This window comes from Anser brachyrhynchus (genome assembly GCF_964034855.1).
Source record: "Anser brachyrhynchus genome assembly, chromosome: 8".
NCBI lineage: Eukaryota > Metazoa > Chordata > Aves > Anseriformes > Anatidae > Anser > Anser brachyrhynchus.
This window is the reverse complement of record NC_137702.1, coordinates 14,883,891-14,905,503: the sequence shown is the minus strand read 5'-3', so window position 1 is coordinate 14,905,503 and position 21,613 is coordinate 14,883,891. Positions and strand designations below refer to the sequence as shown.

The window sequence follows — 21,613 nt, the reverse complement described above, 5'->3', positions numbered from 1 at the left end:
AAAACATTTTCCTATGCTCTGCCATTAACTGTGTACTTTGGGAACAGCCATGAAACAAAGTCAGGGAACATACGATATGAGAGCATACCAGAATCTCTGCTACTCAGTCAAAAATGAGACTTTTGCAATAGAACTGTAAGAAATGAAGCAGAGGAAGGGCTAACAGGCAAGGAAACAAGTCCTGGTGCACAACAGGGATCTGAATTAGGGAGCTTACACGGGACAGAGGTAAAACAAACAAGGGGCTAAGGAAGGACACGATGAGCTCCACATCTGAAACAAGTACTGTGAGCAGAGGCAAAACCTTACTTTGAGCATAAGATATAGAGCAAGAAAGGGCAGGTTCACCTGTATTCTCCCAAACAATGAGACTAATTATATTCTTTCATACTAAAGGGGGAAAAAAGTGCCAGGTATCACTATGGCCTCATTAAAAAAAACAAAAACAAAAAACAACAAATCAGACAAAAAGCAAAAGATGATGTACAGACAAGTCTCCCAAGTATGTAGTTAAAATTTGCCTAGATTGAAAAAAAAAGTCTATCCTACCACTGGTCATGGAGGAGGGGAAGAAGTGCCTAACCTCTCCCTGTCATAATTATTCAGCCATTTAAACTTAAAGGACACTTTAAGACACGTCTATAAACAATTCCAGCCTTAATTCCGTTTTGGACAATAATTTTAGAGGGCTGCAGCCCCATACTGACTCAACACAATCTCATTATCTCAGCTCTTTTCACTTCAGTTCCTAAACTGAAATGTAAACTGAATTTAGTTACTGACTGCCAACTGCGCATAACTGAAGGACAAAACACCCACCTTAATATTCTTCAATATTTTAGTTACTTCAGACTTAGTAATAACTGACTCAGGATATGAATACCAAACTACAGACAGACTTTGGACATGCTGAGAGGAACAATGCATCAAACATAAGTTTTTGTTAAATCTTTTTTGCTACTGTCCTTAATTTATACCTGATGTTGCTAAGGATACCGGTTGAGATGTTAAAGTTATAAAACTCACTGGCTGCAGCACCACTAACATGTTGATCTCTACGTGAAATTAAAAAAATGTCTTCCGACCTCAGGGCGTTCCCTTCAGCTATATCCAAGACTGCAGCACGAAGAGTGACCAGGCAAAACAAACGAACAAACATGTAGAACTAATGCTATTTGTAACATAGGCTAAGCAATAAAAACACCCACAGTCTATTGTGGATTGTATTTGTCTATGTTTGTCACCTAACGGTACTCTCCAAGTTCCCAAATAATGATGTAGTTTGGGCTGCAAAGACAATTAATGTTCCTTTTACCACGCTTTGTTAAAATGCTGGTATCACCTCTGTGGTGCTGCTTGTCATCGGTATTTTTGTCTTTGTAACTCCGACTGAACGACTACAAGTGGTAACTACACACATCTATGCCGGTAAGCCACTCGCACTCCAGTGAGTGTGCAACACGATGGCATGCTCAGATACAGCCACGGAACCAGTAACACTTCATCTGCTCTCCCTAGATTCATCTGTCTGATTTTACAGCTGCCTTCGACCTAGGGAAAAAATGAAATCCTTGGCTGCCTTAGAGATTTATTCACTTTCATGGCTTTGATAACCTGGGATCTAAATCCTGTTAGAAAAGTCCTAATATTTAAGTTGGACCACATCCTGTGGGGACAGAAGAGATCCCAATTGATCATTATAAAGAAAATACCAACCTTAATATAACTTTTGAGTTGTTTTTCTATGATTCCATGATTACAGGGTAAGAAGGGCAAAGATTTTACTTTCCATCAGTCAATATAGTTTAATAGGCACTTGAGACATTTAATACATTTTGAAAAGCCTATAACATACAGAGGGAAACAATATTTCTTTTATGTTGATGTAAATTCACAGAGAAAATGTTAACGAACCAAAATACCATAAAAATAATTCTGAGCTCACAACTTTCAGTATACATCTTATTTTCCTTTACGATATCAGATCATTCCCATGTAGGACTGAAATGAAGATTGAGTCTCCCTGGCTTGCTCATTTTGAGAGAGGATTTACACAATTTGCTCCAGTTTTATTTCAGCTTTTTATGAATAATAAACAAAAGCCTTGAAACATGGCCAGAAAGGCCAATGGATAATACACGACCCCATTAGGAGGCACTTTACCCAGAAATACATAGGAAACCTGCTCTGCCATAGAAGCCAGAAGTTTGCAAAGTACTTTCCCAGAGTCCATTTAGATTTAAAAATAGATAAGTAGTATTATGATACAGCAGTCACATGTGGTACATTTGATCTATTTTGAGCTAAAATTAATAAGCACTTCAAGAACGTGAAGTAAATTGATATACTAATTGCCATAAAATAAGGTATAGTTTTCTCTCTGTAACAGACTTGCCAATTCAAAAGCATGACTGGTGAAAAATGAAGATATACATTATTTTAAGTTATCAGAAGTGTTACTACAAGCCTCCAATAATTATAAGAGGACACGGTGTATCCCTGTATGCCTAAGTCTTCTAAGAAGTTAATTGTTTAACAAGTACTTGCAGTTAGTTGCCAGTTTTCAGATGAAAGGTGCTTAATAGTGACAACTAATTTTTAAAAGCTAGTCATTTTCCTAGAGGATATACTTTCCCCAGCAAAATTCAGAAATGGTTAAAAGCGATAGGACTCTTAAGCCTGATTGCCTTGCCTCTGCCTTGTTTTTCTGGAACATCGCGACTGAGAAGTGAGGATTTAGACAATCACATGATTCCCAAGTTTAACAGCCCAGATTTTCAGTGCATCGAGCCTACGTAGGAAGGTCAACAAATACTGTGGTTTGACCTCGGTTAAGAGCCGAATCGTATCTACAAACAGTTTTTATATTGGAATGCCATAGCAGGACACGTTTCTGTTCTTACAGCACAGAAGGGTGTCCTTTTAACTGCGATTTTAAGAGTACTTATAAACAAGTGCTTGTTTGTGTAACTTATTTCAAACAGAAAGCTATATTTAAAGCGCATTTAAATTTCATATTTTGGTATTCAAAAGTAAGAGAAAGGCTGAACTAAGATTGTTTTAGTAAACTCCCCTCTTTTACACATGCATTACAACAATCATGTATTCCTTTTTCCACAGACTCATACCTCAGGCAGCACAGTGTACTGAACTGCTCTGGCACTTGTTCAGCATTACGCAGTGAAGGAAACTTTCTTGTAAGGCTCCTTAGCGCAAGGTGGAAAGACACGCACAGCTCCAGGAAGCCGCAGGGCACTCTGATGATGGCTACTGAATGCCACCCTTGCGATGCAGATGTTATCCTGCTCTGTAACAAGTTCCTTAAACCAAATTATTTTCACCTGCATGTACTGCTGCTTTTCTATCCACCCTATGATGACCGAAAAGTATTTGGGCACCTGCTTCACAAAGAAGAATTAACATTTGTAACTGCCACAGAAAGCTATATAATCAGCACCTATATACTTCAGAGGATTTCATGTATTATATGCCCTGAGAAATAAACCTTTATCACATTTGGCAGGGCTCCCTAAAAGAAAGGGAAACATTTTACCTTCATCTCTTCATGCTTCAGTTCCCTGCTAGTAAAATGGAAATAACAAAAGCTCATTTAATGAGATGCTGTAAAGGTAAATTCAATGTTTGCACAGCAGCTGTATACTAAACTTATTTTTGTAAAAAGCTCACAAGGAGAAGAATAACATGCAGTAAAAAAGACAGACTGATATGCACTGCAAACAATACAAAAAATGTAAGTAAAAACTCTTCATGAGTACAGCTCAGTGCCCTGTGCACCAAAGTTAGCAAGATCCTTTCAGGGGATGAGGGATAAGCCAGTGGGTGAAGGAGCATAGGATCTTGTAATTTTCTCTATTACAACACATCTGCACAAAGGAGCTGCAATGGTCATCCAGGTAATTTTAATTCTGCATTTCCTACTCTTTTAAAATTGATATTGCAACATAAGCAGTTTTTCTTTCTCATTTTGATTACAGAAGCTTAGATTTCTTTTCTAAAAACCAAAACTTTAAGAGCCAAGTATCACCTTGTGGCATTATCTAGATTAAGAGGTCATCCATCAGCTGTGAAGGGAGGTCTCTCTGTGAAATAACATACTTTCAGAGAAGTTTTCTATCAGAAGAATGGCAGATTTTGAAGATACTGGGTTCCTTTCATATTTCTGATTGCAAACAATTCTTCGAATCTCCTTGCCTTCTTTTCAGATTTCTTTCTAATCCTTACATTTACTTTACCTGTACTATGACTCTGAACGACGCCTACATCTGCACTCACAGATCCAGAATCTTACAATTCCTTAACTGCTTAAGTACTCTGGAATATAAAACAGCTAAGATTTCAAGGCTACTTAAACATTTCACTTTTTAATACAATGGAGAAAATTGGTGTAATACTGCATTGAAAATTTTTTTTCCTCCATAACGTGATTAGAATTGTAAAAACGTAAAACCATTATTTCCTCCCTGTTTATTTTATTCTCTATGGTATTGCTAAGCTTTGTTAACATATCAAATCAAGTATCTTCACATAGAACTTCAATAGAAAATAGTTTGAAGTATTACTATAAAAATCCCAATCTGAACAAAAACATGATAGACATAAAACTCATCTGGCTGAAACAGAACTAGAGGAAAAGACAATTAAAAAGAGTTCACCAAAAAAAAAAAGTGTTTGTGTGTATGCTAAATACATCTGAAAGTCCAAGAAGAATTGTATTAAGAATACACAGGAACAAGAGAAACAAGTTAATTCCCTAAAAAAAAACATAAAAATTACTTGCCCTCAGAATAATAATGCTTATTTTAAATTGGGCAGGCAAGAAATCATCTAATTGTTATCACAACTCTAAGAGCATAGAGTTCATTTTAAGCTGACTCTTGATGAACCATAAAGGTCTGACAACTGATTTTTTTTTAAACCCGATTAAAAAGTTTCTCAATTTATAAGAATTGCAAACTTTCTTAGTAGCAAGAAAGCACCAATTTTGCAACATAAACTGAGACACTGTATACAGGTCTGTCTGGTGGTGTGTAATCACAGAATCTCAGAAGTACTTTCTATACAGAAAGCACATATTCGTATTTAACTGCCCATGAAAGGAAGCTGATGTGCCAGTTGAAAAGTCATGTTTTCGCTTGTTGGTATAAATAATAAACCATAAATCAAAAGTAAAGGAATATGACTAGGTAGCACAGCAAAGTAATCCTCAGGACATTGCATATCACTACAGCCGTGAGTCAGGAAAGGCAAGGACTGCAAGCCTACATTGCTGCCTACCTGACCTGAGCTGTCGTCGACCTGTTTCCATCACCCACTCTGCCAGAGGAGCAGAGTAGGCGAGATGCTCCTTTGCAGTTTGTCTTGATTCAATCTTGCGTACTTACAAGGAGCATACCTAAATCTTACCTATCCCAGCAAAGAAGAAATGAAACTGAGATGTCCATAGTAAGTCTCCTTCAGCTATGCTTAGCCAAAAATTCTTTGCCAGGTTTTCCACATGCCATATTCCACAGTTCGCGCAAAGTGTAACTGGGGCTGTCTTGCTGTGCCTTTGATTTCCCTCTCAGAAGTGCGCACACCTTCACCAAATGAGATCCAGGTACACTCCCCTAGTCCTACGGTTCTCCTGCCTGTAACACCGCACCTGGGAGCTGCCTGTACTTTGATTTGAAAACATTAGTTTGGCCAGTTTGAGTTTTGGTGTTTTGGAATTTTGGATTTTGGAATTTTTTGAATTTGGAATCAAAAATTTTGGAATTTTTGATTTCCTTTTCCAAAAATAGGAAAGCTGCATTTCAATTCTTCACTTTCACTAAAAATGTGTTCAACCCATAATACCACAAACGTGATAGCAAAAAGGGGCAGCAAAAGAAATCTATATCCCAAGGGTCTGAATCATTCTGTTCTTATCAGACAAGATCCTGAAAACTACCTTGAAATAACATCAACTTTACTGTAAGCAAATCAAATTATATTTGATACATAGCTCATCATTAGAAGTACTCAAATGCAAGTGCTTCATCTGAAATAGGCACTAATGTTTATTATTTAAAACTTCCCTATTATCCTAAAATATAAGGAGAGACCTTCATGAAAATACCTTCATGAAATTCAAAGAGTTAAAAAGTACCCTATGACAGTGAAACAAGGTGTACACAATTTCAGAAGTGTCCTCCTGATGATCTAAGCAGATGAAGTATTTGAGGGGTAAAATCCAGTAAGAACGACATTCTTAACAGCCCACGGTAATTTCTATACTAAATTGTAGAAGATCAAACAAGTAAGACAGATACATGGTGCAGAAACACCTGTTTGCAGGAAAGACATCCCCCATTCAATATATATAATATTTTTAAAACGAGAATAATAATAATGCTTGTGATTAAAACCACTTAATGGAAAGAACAGAAAATATTTTTCAATAAATATATTCACATTTTTGATGTTGCTATATGTACTAAAATAGAAACGAAGAATTAAGAGAAATTGTCTTGATATTCATAAAATAATTTGTTCCCAAGCTAGACTCTTTGTTAATAAATAACCAAGTAACACTGCATCATGCAACTTGAATTAATGGAAATTTTAAACTTGTATTGTCTAACAGAACACCACAGTATCTGATTTCACTGTAAAAAGCTTTTCAGTTTCTTAAAGTGAAAATGACTTGTCAAAAATGCTTTTTAGGGGGGCTAAAAACCTAGTTAATTGTACCATACTACTATGAATAAATGCTGGTAGGAGGGAAGCAGACCACTTACCCATTAATTAGTTTCAAAAATTCAGCTTTGAACATACATATCCAATTTTTTTCTACCTTTAACCAGACACCCAAATCACAGAATTTAACAGCCTCACCACCATCACTACTAGACCGCCAATGATTTATGGCCTGTTTGCAAGGAGGTTACGTAGACTGATCCCTGATTTCTTCTAGTATCTCATATAACTCTACAAAATATTAATGCACATTACAGATTTAAAATTAAGTATACAAGAATGCTACACATAACTTTTGGAATATTAGCTACTTTTTATTTCATTTTTTAACTACAAATCAAACGTACCACTCAACAATATCATATTTGCAAACGTGTTCGCATGCAAAATGCTGTTCTTGTTCAGGGTGTAATTAGGTCTGCGGAAACAGAAGTTACCTTTGTCCTCACCTTCTCTTACCTGAAAAATTCATGGAGCGGGGGTAAAAAAAATTCTCTTCCACTTGCTCAAACAGATTTTCCTTCAGTTATTGATTATTTTTACAGAAGTATGTCTATAGAGATGGCATTCACATAAGATGTAAACATTAGAACCCTGTTATGACTACGTATTTGCTTTCTGAAGTTTAACAACTTGAAGGACCGGATTTATATCTGCTTGTAGGTCATCTTTCATAGCTATTTTAATTTTGCTGTCCCTTCTTAAATACCATCACCACTGACGAAGCTCTTAAGAACTATTAGCCAGAAGTACTTTTTAATAGCAACAATGTCTACACAGTATTTTGGTACTTCACATAGCAGCCATCTAAGTTAAGTTCTAAATTATCCAGTGCTGTGACAATTAAGCTGTGTTTAGACCACAAAACCACACCAGTAAGAACAGGCAGCTATAAAACTCAAGTACTGTTTTTGTTTGTGGTTCAAGAATTGTCTATCAAAGGATACTGCAAAGTTGCTGTTGCTGCAGCAGACAATTGAGTACAATTCAGATAACCTTCCTCCAGATATGCAAAGAAACAGGGATCTCCCAAACAGAGCAGACGTCAGCAGCACCTGTAATTTAATCTTTCATGAGAAAATATGCTCTGCCATATGATGAAATGCTGGGGGGAAAAAAAAAGGAAAAGCAGTGCTACCTTTTATTCAATAGCTCTTGATGTAACCACAAATAGGGAGATTTCCTATTCGGTCATATTCTTGGAGCATGAGTTGAGGTCCAGCAGCCTCTTGTGAGCGAGGAGGCAAGGGTCCCGAAGAAGAGCAGCCTTCAGAGACTTGTGGGTGCTCAGAGGATGATCAGACCCTTTTTCTACCACATCAGAAGTTTAATGCTCCTCAATAACAATGCAGAAAAACTGGGCTTTTACACCCAACTGTGTCAATGGTCTTGTACTTTTATACATAACTCCAGCATACTTCTGCATTCTGCATGAGGGAAAATACTCCTCATGCTATAGTGCTACTGCTGCTACCGATACAGCACTACTAAAAGCTTAACAGGGACTAGTGCCACTACCTTCTTTATTGTCTTGTATATTCCTTCTTCAGTATTTACCACTACTTTGACTCTCAGAAAACCACCAATACTGTATCTTACGTCCATAATGCTGTATATAACCCATATTTGCAGCTACAGTGTACATTTTCCCCAAACCCACTAGATGTCACTTCCTCACGATTAAATATACATTCAACAGGAAATCCAAACTTTCATAATTCTCCCTCTCCTCGGTTTATTCAAGCAATACCACACTATTTGAGAGAAACCCCGATTCTACCCACTGCTCTGCTTCTTATAAACGTGCCTGATCTCGACCCTCTCATCTCATGACTTGCAGTCAGCTTCTATAAATCTCTCTCAAGGGCTGCACAAGTATCAAGCAGAATCTCAAGATCAACAGATTTGCTTTGCTGCTGCTCAGCTTCTTCATAACACATCTGAAGGGACTGTGTATGAAAGGCTTCTATTTATGTGCTTTCCATACTGAACTCTACTCTACTGTTTTCTCAGACTCCGTATTTTGGGCTAGTCTTCTCGACGGGAAGACTGGCAGTAGAACAAACAAGTTTGTATGCATTAGTGGAAATGAATGAGTCAATTTAGTTGGTGGAGAAAATTACCATGTTCTGAATATAAGTGTGGAAAAGCAGCCAACCACTATTTTCTGTTCGGCGTTTTCACACAAAGAAAGGCAGAGCTACCTCAAGTTATCTTTTCAAAGAAAGAGCACTAAGGCTACAAACTTTATTTCTGCTTCTAACAGAAAACAAACAACCCTGCAGAAAATCAGTGTCTTCACCATTGACTGGAAAATTCACCTCAGTTGCAGATGAAAATGCAGGAGATCCTTAATTCTTCTTGTAAAAGACCACACTACGTTTACGGTGCTTGTACCACTAGCCCTATTTCATCACTTAGGTTGCTTCAGTAGCTGGTTCCTTCGCATCTCTCACTGCACTACAACACTGTGCTGCATGTCTCGTCTTCCTCCTGTCGCTCCCTATTCACATGCTGTATCTAAAATGCCTGTCCATGCATTAGTCATCTTGCAGTTTTATTTGTCCTAAAAAAAATTCTTGAGCGTGTTCTGGAGTAATTAAAAATATAGAGAGGAAAGCTGGTGATCCTCTCACTAACTTTGTCAAAATAGATTATGCTCTGATGACCACGAAGGCAGTCACGTTTAACAGAACTAAAATGTCACAAATACTACTTAATCACAGCGGTAAGCAAAAATAGGGCAAACGCTGCCGATAGCATTTGAGAGGGGCATGTCGTTGTGTACCATTAGAAAAGTCAGTCAGCAGCATTTCGGGCTGAAAGAAAGGCCGAGCCCCTCAAATTAACAACCACCTCAGGTTAACACACCTAAAAGGTGAGGCGATCAGCGCTGTGCGATGGCCAGCCTCTGCTCCCTGCCTTCAGAGAACAGCTTAGTGTGCTCTCTGCGGTGGCAAAACCCCTTTATGTTTCTCCCCTTTTTCTGCATCCCGTCTTTGTGTGTCACCGCAACACAAGGTAGGGCCACAGTTTAAAACAGCTCCATGAACTGAATGAGTTGAACAGGAGAGCTAGGGGAAGCAGAGGTTTTAACCCACTCACTTCAGTGACTTTTTCACAGCCGTCCTCAAAACCACCGTATCAGTACGGGGTGAGCAGCAAACTGCAGCACAGTGCGCAACAGCAGGAGTCATCGGGACAGGGAGCTTTCACGGCAGCTCTGCTGCCAAAGAAAATCAGTCATGGAACTGCTTCTTAAACAGCACGTTGAAGAAAACTTCGTAGAGTCTCAAACAACAATCTGGAGACAATATGACCGCGTTTTTTTGTTTGTTTGTTTTTAAAAAGTTGTCATACTGGCAAAAATCGAGATCTGATCTGAAAACACAATTCTCACCCAGCAGAAACTCTAAAATTGCTCCAAAGGGCCTTCTGGAAAGGCATTTTAAGTAATACCAGCAACTAATTGTGGCTATAACTGATTTAGACGTTAAACCAAATCATCACACAACACTGTCCTGAGGTTGAAAAGCACAACGGTTACTTGGCCAAATTATGTTCTATATTCTCACTGTAAGTTACTTAGCAAGTGCTTTTCCTTATTAAATGGCATGCTTTCAAACATCTGCAAAAAGCAAATTCCTCTTCTGAAGGAAACAGTTTTAAAATAGCAGTTTAGCTCCTGAAAATAGCAAACTTCTAAAGAGACACTGTCCCTTAAAGAAATATTCCCATTTGAAGGCATACAAGCAGCACCGACAGTTATCATGATCAAAAGATCAGACGAAAAGCACCGCTTTGGTGCAGAAAACAATGGACTTCTGCAGCGCAATGGAAAATGGCCTTATGTCAGACTACAGGAAGACAGCCCGGGACTGTTAGGAATACAGGTAGTGCATAAAGAAGGTTGGGCTGTGGGTAAATAAGGGACTCAACAAGTATCAAAGGAAAACACTAAAGATGGCTGAAACTATACGACATGCCAAGTACACCTGCCTTCTGTGGCAGAAGCAAAATAAGGAACGTGCCTTTGTGTACCTGGAGTACTGCAACTGTCTGCCTGCAGTCACTGTCCAGTTCTGGCCCCCCAGTACAAGGGAGATGTGGACATACTGGAAATAGCCCGACGTAAGGCCACCGAGCTGATGAAGGGAACAGAGAACTTTTCCTATGAGAGAACTGGGACTGTTCAGCATGGAGGAGAGGAGACTTGGGGCAGGGGGGTGCAAAGATGGAGCCAGGTTCTTTTCAGTGCTGCCCAGCAGCAGGACAAGAGGCACTGGGCACAAACTGGAACTCAGGAGGTTCCATCTAAACATCAGCAAGCACTTCTTACTGTGTGGGTGAGGAGCACTGGCACAGGCTGCCCAGAGAGGCTGTGGGGTCTCCTCCTCAGGGATCTTCCAAAGCTGCCTGGACACAGCCCTGGGCACCCTGCTCGAGCAGGGGTGGGACCAGATGGCCCTCTTACCTCACCCTTACATTTACACACCTCCTCTCTGAGGCTCTACCTGATGCAGGACCTCCCCACCAGCTCCGTGGGCTCTGACCCAGGAGGAAGTTTCGCAGAATGACCCTGACCCCCCGGGACCTACTCCCACTCCTTCAGGCAGAGCACCTCTGGCCAGCCATCGTCAGCTCCCTCTGCAGGGAGGGGAGAACACGCATAAAATCCAGACCACGCTCTGCTCAGTGCTCCCCTTGCCTCCATACCTTTACATTTCTTAACCCACACTCCTCCTCCTTTTTATCAGCAGTTGCCCTGCAAATTATCTGGTGCCTCACCAATCTCTTTTTCCTTAAGTTGCTCGTTCTCACAGTGGGCTCTAATGTTTTATCAGGGATAAGCTGGTATCCGTCCCTAAGGAAAGAGCCAACAGAAACACTGGCTGCTTAAGAAAAGCAAGAACAGGACACGCATAGGGCACTTCTCGCTTCCTGTGGCACACGCAGTTGTACAAATCGTATCCTCCCACAGCTGTTCTATTCTAGACCGGAGAGTTGTCGCTCAGAGTGATTCTTCACATGGAAACCATTCAGGACCTTTTACCATCCTTGCTGCCCTTCTGTGAACCTGTTCCTGGGCATTCAGCTTGGATGGGACACGTTTGATACAATTAACTGAAAAGTCAATACATTTATTATGCCAAAGGGAAACCTACTAACAGTAACAAACGTTACTCAACAACGAAAACAGAAAGGGAAAAAACATGGGGACACGGGCACTTGAAATTCAAGAATGTTCTAGCACAAAGTTCAACATAAAAAAACCTAAGTTAATACGCAAATGAAAGATATCCTGTATATGAATAGTAAACATGCAATAATTCTGTAGGAAGAATAAAAAAGCAATTATCTGGCAAAAAAGTGTCATAACAATAGGCAAAAATTAGACAAACTAAATGGTTCTTGGTATCAGAGCAGTCTGGGTGAAAAACTGAAGCTAATCTTGTTTCCCTATTAGTTTTGCATTTGATCCTCAGTCCAAAAGAAATTCAAAAATGAAAAAAAATCTGCTAATTTGCAAAAGAACCACCGGACACCCCAAAAAACATTAAAAAGCACTACACATCCTGAACTTCCCAGTTAATCCCACGTCACATGAAGCTGTTGTAGACCTACACTAATTGCAAAACTGTTTTGCAATTTCATATTCACAGAAGCCATTAAGTTATTCAGCACCTTACTTCTGAACAACGGTGCTGCAGCCCAGCAGTGCAGAACCTTTTGACACATCATCCACACAGCAGAGTGCCGGTGCTGGGACGTGGGGACGTGCGCTGTGCCCTTAGTCCTTGATTTCATGAGATGTCCCCTTCCCATCACACAGCTTTTCACAAGGACCAAACATGACTCAAGGCTTCAATTTTAAAAGCCTGCCCAGTACAAAGCAGTCCTCCACCAGTCAGTGAGGACACACCTCTGTTCATCACGACACCTCCTAGAAGGAAATACCAAGCTCCTTCAGATCAGTATGGCGTGATTTCAGCCACATAAGGCTTTGTCTCTCACCACATACCCTGTTTTTCAATGAGAAATCCTGACTAAAAATCCAAGCTTCCTATTAATTAATTTATGGATCAGTTAATAAAAAAATGTTTGAATACAGGTAATTTGCATTAAAAACTTTATCTTAATGATAGATTTGGTGCAGCTAAGTCACACTTTTCCCAGTGAAAGGCTAGATTATCATATGCTTAACAATTAGAATTTAAATATACAATAAACCTATCACTGTTACCTGCTGTAAGACAAACAAAGAATTTCAAACTGCCTAATATCATATTAATCAAAACTAACCTTAATTACTATTACAGCGTACCTGCTGATTTATCTGAGTACATACACCCTTAATTATGTCACTTCACACGAGGGAAGAGCAAATGGATTCCAGATAGAGGCAAAACAGCAATCTTTTCTGTCTTTAAAGTCGCCTTCTTTGTGCCAGAAACACAGCTTCCTTTGTTTTAATTCCTTGAATCATGTTGCGACTGTGGAAGTCTGAGGGTTTACAGATGAGCACTAACAGCAAGTGCATTAGGTTAACAAGTACGCACTTGCTGCAAGCAGCTTAAATTGAATGAAATAAACAAGAGTTCACCACGTCTTCTCTTTAAACATTACAGTACTTTAACAAAAGGATAAACAAGAGGCAGACATAACAACACTAACACCTTTACATACCACCCAGATGAGACATACATTCATCTAACATGTGGAAGGCAGATTTCTAGGCTTCTCGTTTTAACATCACAGGTAAGCTATCTTACTATTTCACTTAGTCCATCAAACAGACACTACCTGTCAAGAAACAGTCAGAGCAAGGTAGAACAGTAATTCTCTGCCATTTGTATGGAGCGAACTTGGCTCAAAACACTCATCGGGCTTTTGCTGGTAGAAAACAGCCATGTCATGGAAAATACTTTTGTTTTCTCGTAGTCTAGAGACCCATTTATCTCTAATACGTAGAGCATATTTACATAACTGATTTTCTGAAAGACTTTTTGAAACCCTCAAAGCTATGGCTCAAAACTATGAATAGCCTGAAGTACAGAAACTGAAAACAAACTGTTTCCATCTAGTCTCAAGTTGTAAAAAAATGTGGCTGTTTCTTGTTTCTATTGTTTGTTTAAACACACATATGCAAAGTGCTTCCAACCCTTCACTACATTTGAAAACAGTACACACCACACACAGTGAGCCCTCACACCCTAACCCTTACTATGTGAACACTTATGCAGGAATACATTAATTAATACACGTGTCCAGTAACATACACCAGAACTCATTATATAATAAGCTACCAAACCGTCTATGATTGTAGATGAACCCCTCTTATCAGGGAACAGCTGAAAACAGTTTAATGAATGAGCAAGTGAACAAATGAAAAAAAATTTGGTACACTTCTTTATTTGAACGTCAAATTGGCACAAGACAACTGAAGTTAAATACAAAAAGAAGAAAAGTTAAACAAAAAAATAAAATATTGTTTTAAAGATCCATATGATGTGTGGAGATGGAAAGAAGTAATGTTTTACTATATCTTCTCAACGCTTTTAACTCTAAATGCGTGAATAAACCAAGCCCAACTGCTAGGTGCTAACACCTCTCACTAAAAACTGAGCTGTGAGACAAAGTAATTTGTTACATGAACACAGGCAGACGGCAAAGAGGTGGTTTGGAGTAATCATTTTAGCAAGAAGTTAGCAGGGTGAGGTCTTAGGAGACTGTTGAGTTAATCTAAGAGCTCAGCATTGAGAATAGAGTCCTTTTTCCTTGCCACCTCACCATTTCATTGCCAGCAGCACTTTCACTGCTTCCTTTGAATCTGTCTGTTGCCATCCGACACCTCAGCAAACTGATTTGGCTTGCAAAATAATTGTAGATAACCTAAAGGAATAAAAGCCAGTTTTTTGCCTATGTAAAGCATCTTAACAATGGATTGGAAAAACATTGGAACTGTGACACGTGAAGGGACTAGGAATAAAAACATACTTCTCCACAGCACAAGCCACCAGATGGGCTCAGCTGTTTTGTGAAACCTTACCCTTTAGTGGACGTTGCTCTGCTGTGACGCTGAAGAAAGAGCTAACAGGATGCCAAACGACAGGCTCGATAAAGCACCAGAGACTGCCATCCACTTGTGCTGACCCCTAACACAACAGGCAGAGCTACCTCAGTGTCTTCCTTTTAGTTCCCTGTAGGGCAACACACACACACGAACATACCCTGGGAGCGCTTTGTCCCGATTCTCCTGCTGCACAGACTGCTAGTCTCACTTTTATCTTCTATTTCCTAGCTGTCTGTATTCACCTTACTATCCAGAACAGATCTTGTACGCTTTGGAGAATAAATTCTCTGTTTGGTGTTTGTACAAAGCGGGACCGTAATTCACAGCCAGCCCGCCTGACCACTAGGATAACACAAATAAATAACGCTACACGCAGGAATGAAAGTAATCCTCTCCCACCGTACCAGGAAAAAAACGGAGGAGGGCAAACGTTTCTTCAGTTTGCAGTTCCTAAGACAACACATTTCTCACTTCACTTACCTCCTGACAGCTCCACCGCTACTCTGCCCTGTCCCCAAATCCCCAGGAAGCGTTTCTACCTCAGAAGATAAAACCCACGTGCGGCCGAAGGGACGGGCAGGCCAGCTCAGCCCCAGCACCACGGCTCCCCTCGCAGCGGGGCGCGCAGCCCCCGCCGGGGCCTGCAGGCTCTCACCTCCGTGCCTGTGCCCATACCCACACTGGTGCCACCGCCAGCCTAGCTTCGGGGAGCAGGATCAGGCAGCCGCTCCAGGTTAACCAAAGTCCCTCCTGCTTTCCCTTTTTCTGCGGGGTTATTTTTAACCTAGATCAATCTCAGATTCAGTTCACCTTGTTGTCTCATAAATAGTTGTTCCGGCACACTTGAGGGCACAGAGGCCGGAAAAAAAGCAGCAGGGGGACAGAAAAGCAGAACTGCAACCCAAGGACATGCTTATGAAATAACACCTAACACCTGTAACAAAGACAGAGCCTGAGAGCAATGCTGCAGAGCAGTCTCCTTGCCAAGTTCCAGCCCTAAGTTTCACCAGTTTATAAGAAAAATCCCCAGTGACTCGAGGTTTCTAACACTGAAAACTCTGCAAGCTTAAATGACCAGAAACATCGATTAAAAAATACATTGTACGTGGATCTGACCTGCACCCCACACGCTGTGTAGCAGAGAGAATATCCTTTATTAAACTAACTACTCTAGTTAAAAAAAAAAAAAAGGCTTCTGGGCAAGCAAGCCCTTCATGATGTCTTCAGTAAGGATGCAGGCAAAACACACAAAATCTGAGAGTCATCCAAAGCCCTTTCCACAGCTCTGTCCAAAGGAGAGATGTGTCAATTACGGAAGAACTGAACTAACTGGAAAAGAATTCCAGACAACCTTATACACAGCGGGGGAATACGCCCCTCCACATAGGCAGGGGAGCCCACGAAACTTTAACTTCCAGTATCGTGTCCTTACAGTTTTTCCATGTACCGCTCCACCCACATTTCGCTCCCTATACCAATGAGATAGTCAGTTTTTGCAGCCCAGACGTAACCTTCATTACACTAAGGAAAAATACAACTCTACCCCAAAAATGAAAATTCTGAGTATTTTTTGAAATATTTGATTCCATCATTTCTATGAATATGGGTATATGGTTGAATGAATGAATCCAAAGAAATGTAGAAGCAACGGAACGCCAAATAATTGAAAATATTCTGTCTAAAGGCCTAACTACATCAGCTAAGTACATAAACTGATTTATCACTTGGGGGTCCTTCTGACCTTTTGTTTTGCTCCTAGGTGGCAATCATTTACTGAATAATAGCCTTTTTCTTTGCTAGTCCAAGCTGTGAACAAGCAGTTTGTTTTTAATTAAAGAAGAATTTTTAAATAATAGAGTGCCTCTTTTGATGGTGTATACTGATAGTCTTACATTGGTGATTCCATCAAACACATTTTTATGTATTGGTCCAGCAAGTAATTGTAACTACCTCTGACTTTCAGATGATAGGATCCTACGTTGCTGAAATCTAATCAATCAATGGTGAAACAATTCAAGTCCAAAAATATCAGGAAAGAAGCTTTAAAAACACTTGGAATGGATTCTGTGGATAACATCACTACGATATACATATATTTTAATTGCCATGTATACAATAAATACTACAGATGATGTTCTAAAACATGTAAACAAGGCTCCAAAAGCTATCTATTTCAGTATCAGAAAGCATAAAGAAAATAAGCAAAAGAAAAAACAAGACAAAAAGCTGATGAACAAGACTACAGTCAGACCAAGAACACTGAAATGAGGGTCTCTGGAAGAGTGACAAGGAATCAGCAAGCTTGGAATAAGAATGGACATGGAGCTTTTCACCTCTAGTTCACTGGTTTTAATCTAATCAAGGTCAGCAGTGACAGAGCTTTGCCTCAGCCAGTCTTCACATGAAATGAACTTGTGGTCTCTTAGTTCTCAATGAGTAAATACAGCAGAATGACCCAGCACCAAACACACATGAAAAATAAGAAAAAAGGAGGGTAAGATCTACTGGCAAAGGAAAATTAAGAAGGCTGAATATTCCTGTCAAACACACTTCAAAGGAACACTACTTTCAGAATAATTATAAGAGTTAAAAAGGGAAGAATCGACTATAATAGGAACTCTGTCAAAATGAAGATACTGTAGAGGGAACACTCTGAGGAGGAGGAGTGAATGAACATAAAACTCACATGCAGAGTCCACATCACACGCATAGCGCTTGGCAACCTAAAGACCCCAGAAGGTGAAGCTACTAAAGACATGAGATAACCAAAACTCTCGTATACGGGAACCTGGAGATCTGGCTAGCAGATAAGAAGCAACATGTACAGAATTACGTTTTGAAAATCACAGATAGTGTAATTTTAAACGTGTTTTAAGAGCAGTTTACTATTACATATTGCTATAGAAAAAAATGGCAAGGACCATCAGAATCCTGCATAGCACAACTCAGAAGTCCAAGCAGTGCAGTTTCAGTAGCTATGGAAAGAAGAGAAGGTATACAAGCCTTGCAGTCAGCAAGGAGTGCGCTCTAATCACTTGGTCTCTAATCCAGTTTGGTGATTAAAAAGAAAGAAACTGATAATATCTAAGCTAATTATTCTTGAACACCACCACCCCCAAATATTTTCCAAGTGAGGATGGGAAGAGAGATTACTGTTAGCTTCTAAACAAATTTTTTGTTGCCAGGTATGACACTCCCTTAGATATTTAAGAGGACAAATAATTCGGAGCCGTACATAGCAATTACTTCAAAAGTCTGTATTACCAAGTTATCTGAAGAAAAAAATATATATTTTCAACAAACTTTACAATTTGCAGAGCTGACATTCATTTCTGTTTAGAAAACTGCCCTAGTAAACTTGAAACATTTCTGTTCTATATAAAATCAATAACAATCTTTAAACAGATCCACTTAGTGGATTAAGTAAAATACTCTGTGACCTTCTTTTAAACTCGGAGATGTGCTGTAGCTCTTTCTTTTATTTTGTGTTACTTTAATATACTATTCCAAAATAATGAATGTTAATAGAGCCAACATTTTCCTACATTAATTGCAACAAGTTAAGGTAAGCTCCCAGTGACTTTTTAATGCAATTTACCACGTTGACTTATTTTTTTTTAAACTCATAGGTGGTGAAATAAAATTTCTCAGCTACTGTAAAATGAGCAGCTGAAAAAAAAAACCAAACATATCAATGAGATGAATAATTAAATGCAAATTAGGATCAGGGATCAAACTTAGAGGAACTTTTAAGATGACTGACAACTGTGTCTCTTCTCTTATATTACTGTTATTATTTTAAAAAACTCTCAAAATCTGTAGGCTGTTTTGCCCTGTGGATACCCAGGGAACCCGACAAACCCATTTCAAGCAGGTACAGAGACAGAGCCTTAGGCTTCTCTTTAGTTAAGGATCACTTTTAATTTTGGTCCTTAAAATCAAAACCTGCTGCACATTAAGAGAGCCTGGATCAGAAATGCATAGAAAAAAAAAACACAGAAAAGCCTACACTGAAGCATTCCACCTTCTGTATATGCATACATACGTCTTGCCCTCTGACCTATGTAAGCCTGAGTTGATTTTTGGTAGCTGAGCTTAAGAAACTTAACCAGCATTCAGATTTCATTCACTTTCAACTTCTGCCTAGAAATCCTACGAAATGTTTGCCTCATCCTACTATTGGCGTTCACATACAACTATTTTTATTCCTCTAGGCAGCCCGAGTGAAGTAACAAGAACTGAAGAAGTTTGAAAATACGTGGAAAGCTGAAACTAACAAGAGGAGCGTAAAGGCCGCAGTTAGGTGAACAGCATTTGCCTGTGCTGACCACAGATAGGGAAGGGCTCTCAAATTACACTTGATGAACTAGTAAGCGTAGTTATCAGAGGAAGCCGAGTTACCCTTCATTGTTCTCTCGGGGACCTTAGCATGCCCTTGATCCACACAATGCCATAAGCTCTAGGCATGAATCAAGGGCATAACATCACTTTCACTAGGCATACCTGGGTATTTTTCCCTCACTACTTCAAACTACTTCATTCTAAGTGCCCTGAAATTTGGGATATACGCTGTTAAGGACACATACCACGAAAAAACAGCAGGAAAACTGTCTTGGCAGTGTGAATATGTATTAGGAACATTAAAGCTTTATCACACTTCACGTTTCTCTAATTTTCAGGTACAACACATTGTATGAACAGATTACACATCAGCTTCCACTGCCAGTAAACTAAACATTGCTTCTGATAATTTATTATGTGTATAGTATTTATCTACTATCGATCCTCATAGTAAATGAATCCTCATCTTTCCCAGCAGTATGTCAATGACGATCAATTTCTTCTCTCTGTTACAGAAGTTGTATCATTACAGAGCCCCTGGCTGCTAAATATACTGAGTAATTGAACATCTGAGCTTGATGTCTCTAGCAGCATTTCATTTTCAAACGTGAACTCTTCAACAAAGGGAGAGAGAGGAGTTCTGAGCCAAGCTATTTCTGCAACTTAAAATCACTGTATTTGGTAATACGGGAAAAATAATTAAAAAGGAAGTAAACACTCTCTGTGGTGTAGTGTTATTTAACTGCAGGGAGAAATATCAATACAGCCACTGCTCGGTGCAAAATACAGCGTTTTGTCATCTGAAGTACTTTGAGCAATCCAACCCACCCCCATTTTCATAGGCTAAAACGCTTCCTGTGAAAAATAACTGTCCTCAGCCAAACACCAATGGTCAAACACGCACAAAACGTGTGGGTTGTGAAATCCGTAATAACCAGACGGCACGTGAGAACCAAAAGGAGAAGCCACACAGCAGGGCTGGATGGGTCAAGCCGAGTCCCTCGTCCCGCATGGGGATGCCCGGTGCGGGTGGAAGGCGCGCTGCGTGGGCAGCTGCTGCCCCGCGCCCGGCGGGTTACCCGCTCCTACCCTAGCCCCGGGTAGCGGGCATAAAGAGTAAACAGAGTGCAGAAAGACACCGAGAAGTAACTGGGAGGTTTAAGCTCCTGTCCGTGCTCAGACTGCCCGTGGCATTTCCCGTAACAAAGGGTATTGTTGTGGAGAGCGCTGCGCTTGCACAACGGGCTGCTCTCTGCGCCTTGCCTCTTCTCCTATCCACAACAAACAGACCCAAAGTTTTCAACTGGAAAGCGAGCCAGGAAGTTAACTTTCTGCAAATAACGCCTGCCGGTCTTTCCCCCACCGACCGGGTCGCCTTTGCACCATTTAGAGACCGCGCCAGGACGGCGAGGGGAACCGAGCGAGAAGCCCACTGACGGCGGCGAGTGCCCACCCGTGCCTTTGTCTGCCATTTTACCGCGGCTCGGGAGAGGAGAGGGCCACGGACGGGCGGCGCGGAGAGGAGAGGAGGACAGGAGCGGAGCGGAGCACGCAGGGCACGGCCGCAGCCCCGGGCCGACCCCCCCGGCGGATGAGCAGGGCCGCGGCGCTGCCTCCCGGCGGCGGGGTGCCACCTGCCCGCGGCTCCCCCGCCGGTGCCAGCCACCTGCCGCGGGACAGCCGGGCGGCACGGCGCGGCACGGCCCGGCACGGCGCGGCACGGCCCGGCACGGCCCGGCACGGCACGGCCCCGGCGCGCTCGGCTCCCGGGGCGGGGCGGGGCGGGGGCCGGGCCGGGGGCTCGCTGGGCGCCTCCGCCGCTAGGCCGCGGGGCCTGCGGGCGGCGCGGGGCGGGCGGGCCGGGCCCGGCCCCTCCTCGGGGCGGCGGGCGGCGGGGCCGGGCGGCGGCGGCGGCGGCCCCCCCTCACTCACCGCTCTCGATCTCGTTGCCCTTCTTGGCGGTGGCTGCGTTCCCCATGGCCGAGCCGGGGCGGCGACGGCGGAGGAGGGAGAGGGAGGGAAGGGGAGGGGGGAAGCGGGACGGATGCCGGGCGGGCGGCGGCGAGGCGGCGGCGGGCGGGCCCGGGGCTCGTGTGGCGGCGCGGCCTGCGGCTGGCTCCCGGCGGCCCCGGCCCCGCGCTGGCTCCCTGTGGCTCCGGCCGCCGCGGAGGAGGAGACGAGCGCTCTGCCCCCCTCCCCCACGCCGACACCCGGCGGAAATGACGACCGGGGCGGCGCCTCCGCCCTGCTGCGCCGCGCGGCGGGCGGCCGGGGGCGCGCGGCACGCGGGGACACGGCGCCGGCGGCACCGGGACCGGCGCTGCAACTCCCCCCCGCCCCCGCCCGGCGGCCTGAGGGGGCCGAGGGAGCGGCCCCGGGCACCGCAGGGCACCGCAGGCCGCCGCCTGCCCCCGGCCCCGCCTCGCCCAAGGTGACCCCGCGGCCGCCCCCGGTGCGGTT

General features: G+C 42.0%; 1 protein-coding gene across 1 annotated transcript in view; it reads right to left on the bottom strand.

Moving 5' to 3' along the window:
- Positions 1–21,342, bottom strand: part of PRKACB (protein kinase cAMP-activated catalytic subunit beta) — a 69,595-nt gene extending 48,253 nt beyond the window's left edge. Inside the window, exon 1 of the mRNA XM_080602559.1 lies at positions 21,086–21,342. Coding sequence (XP_080458685.1) covers positions 21,086–21,131 — 46 coding nt within the window. The 5' untranslated portion in view covers positions 21,132–21,342. The remainder of the gene's footprint in view (positions 1–21,085) is intronic.
- Positions 21,343–21,613: the final 271 nt, after the last annotated feature.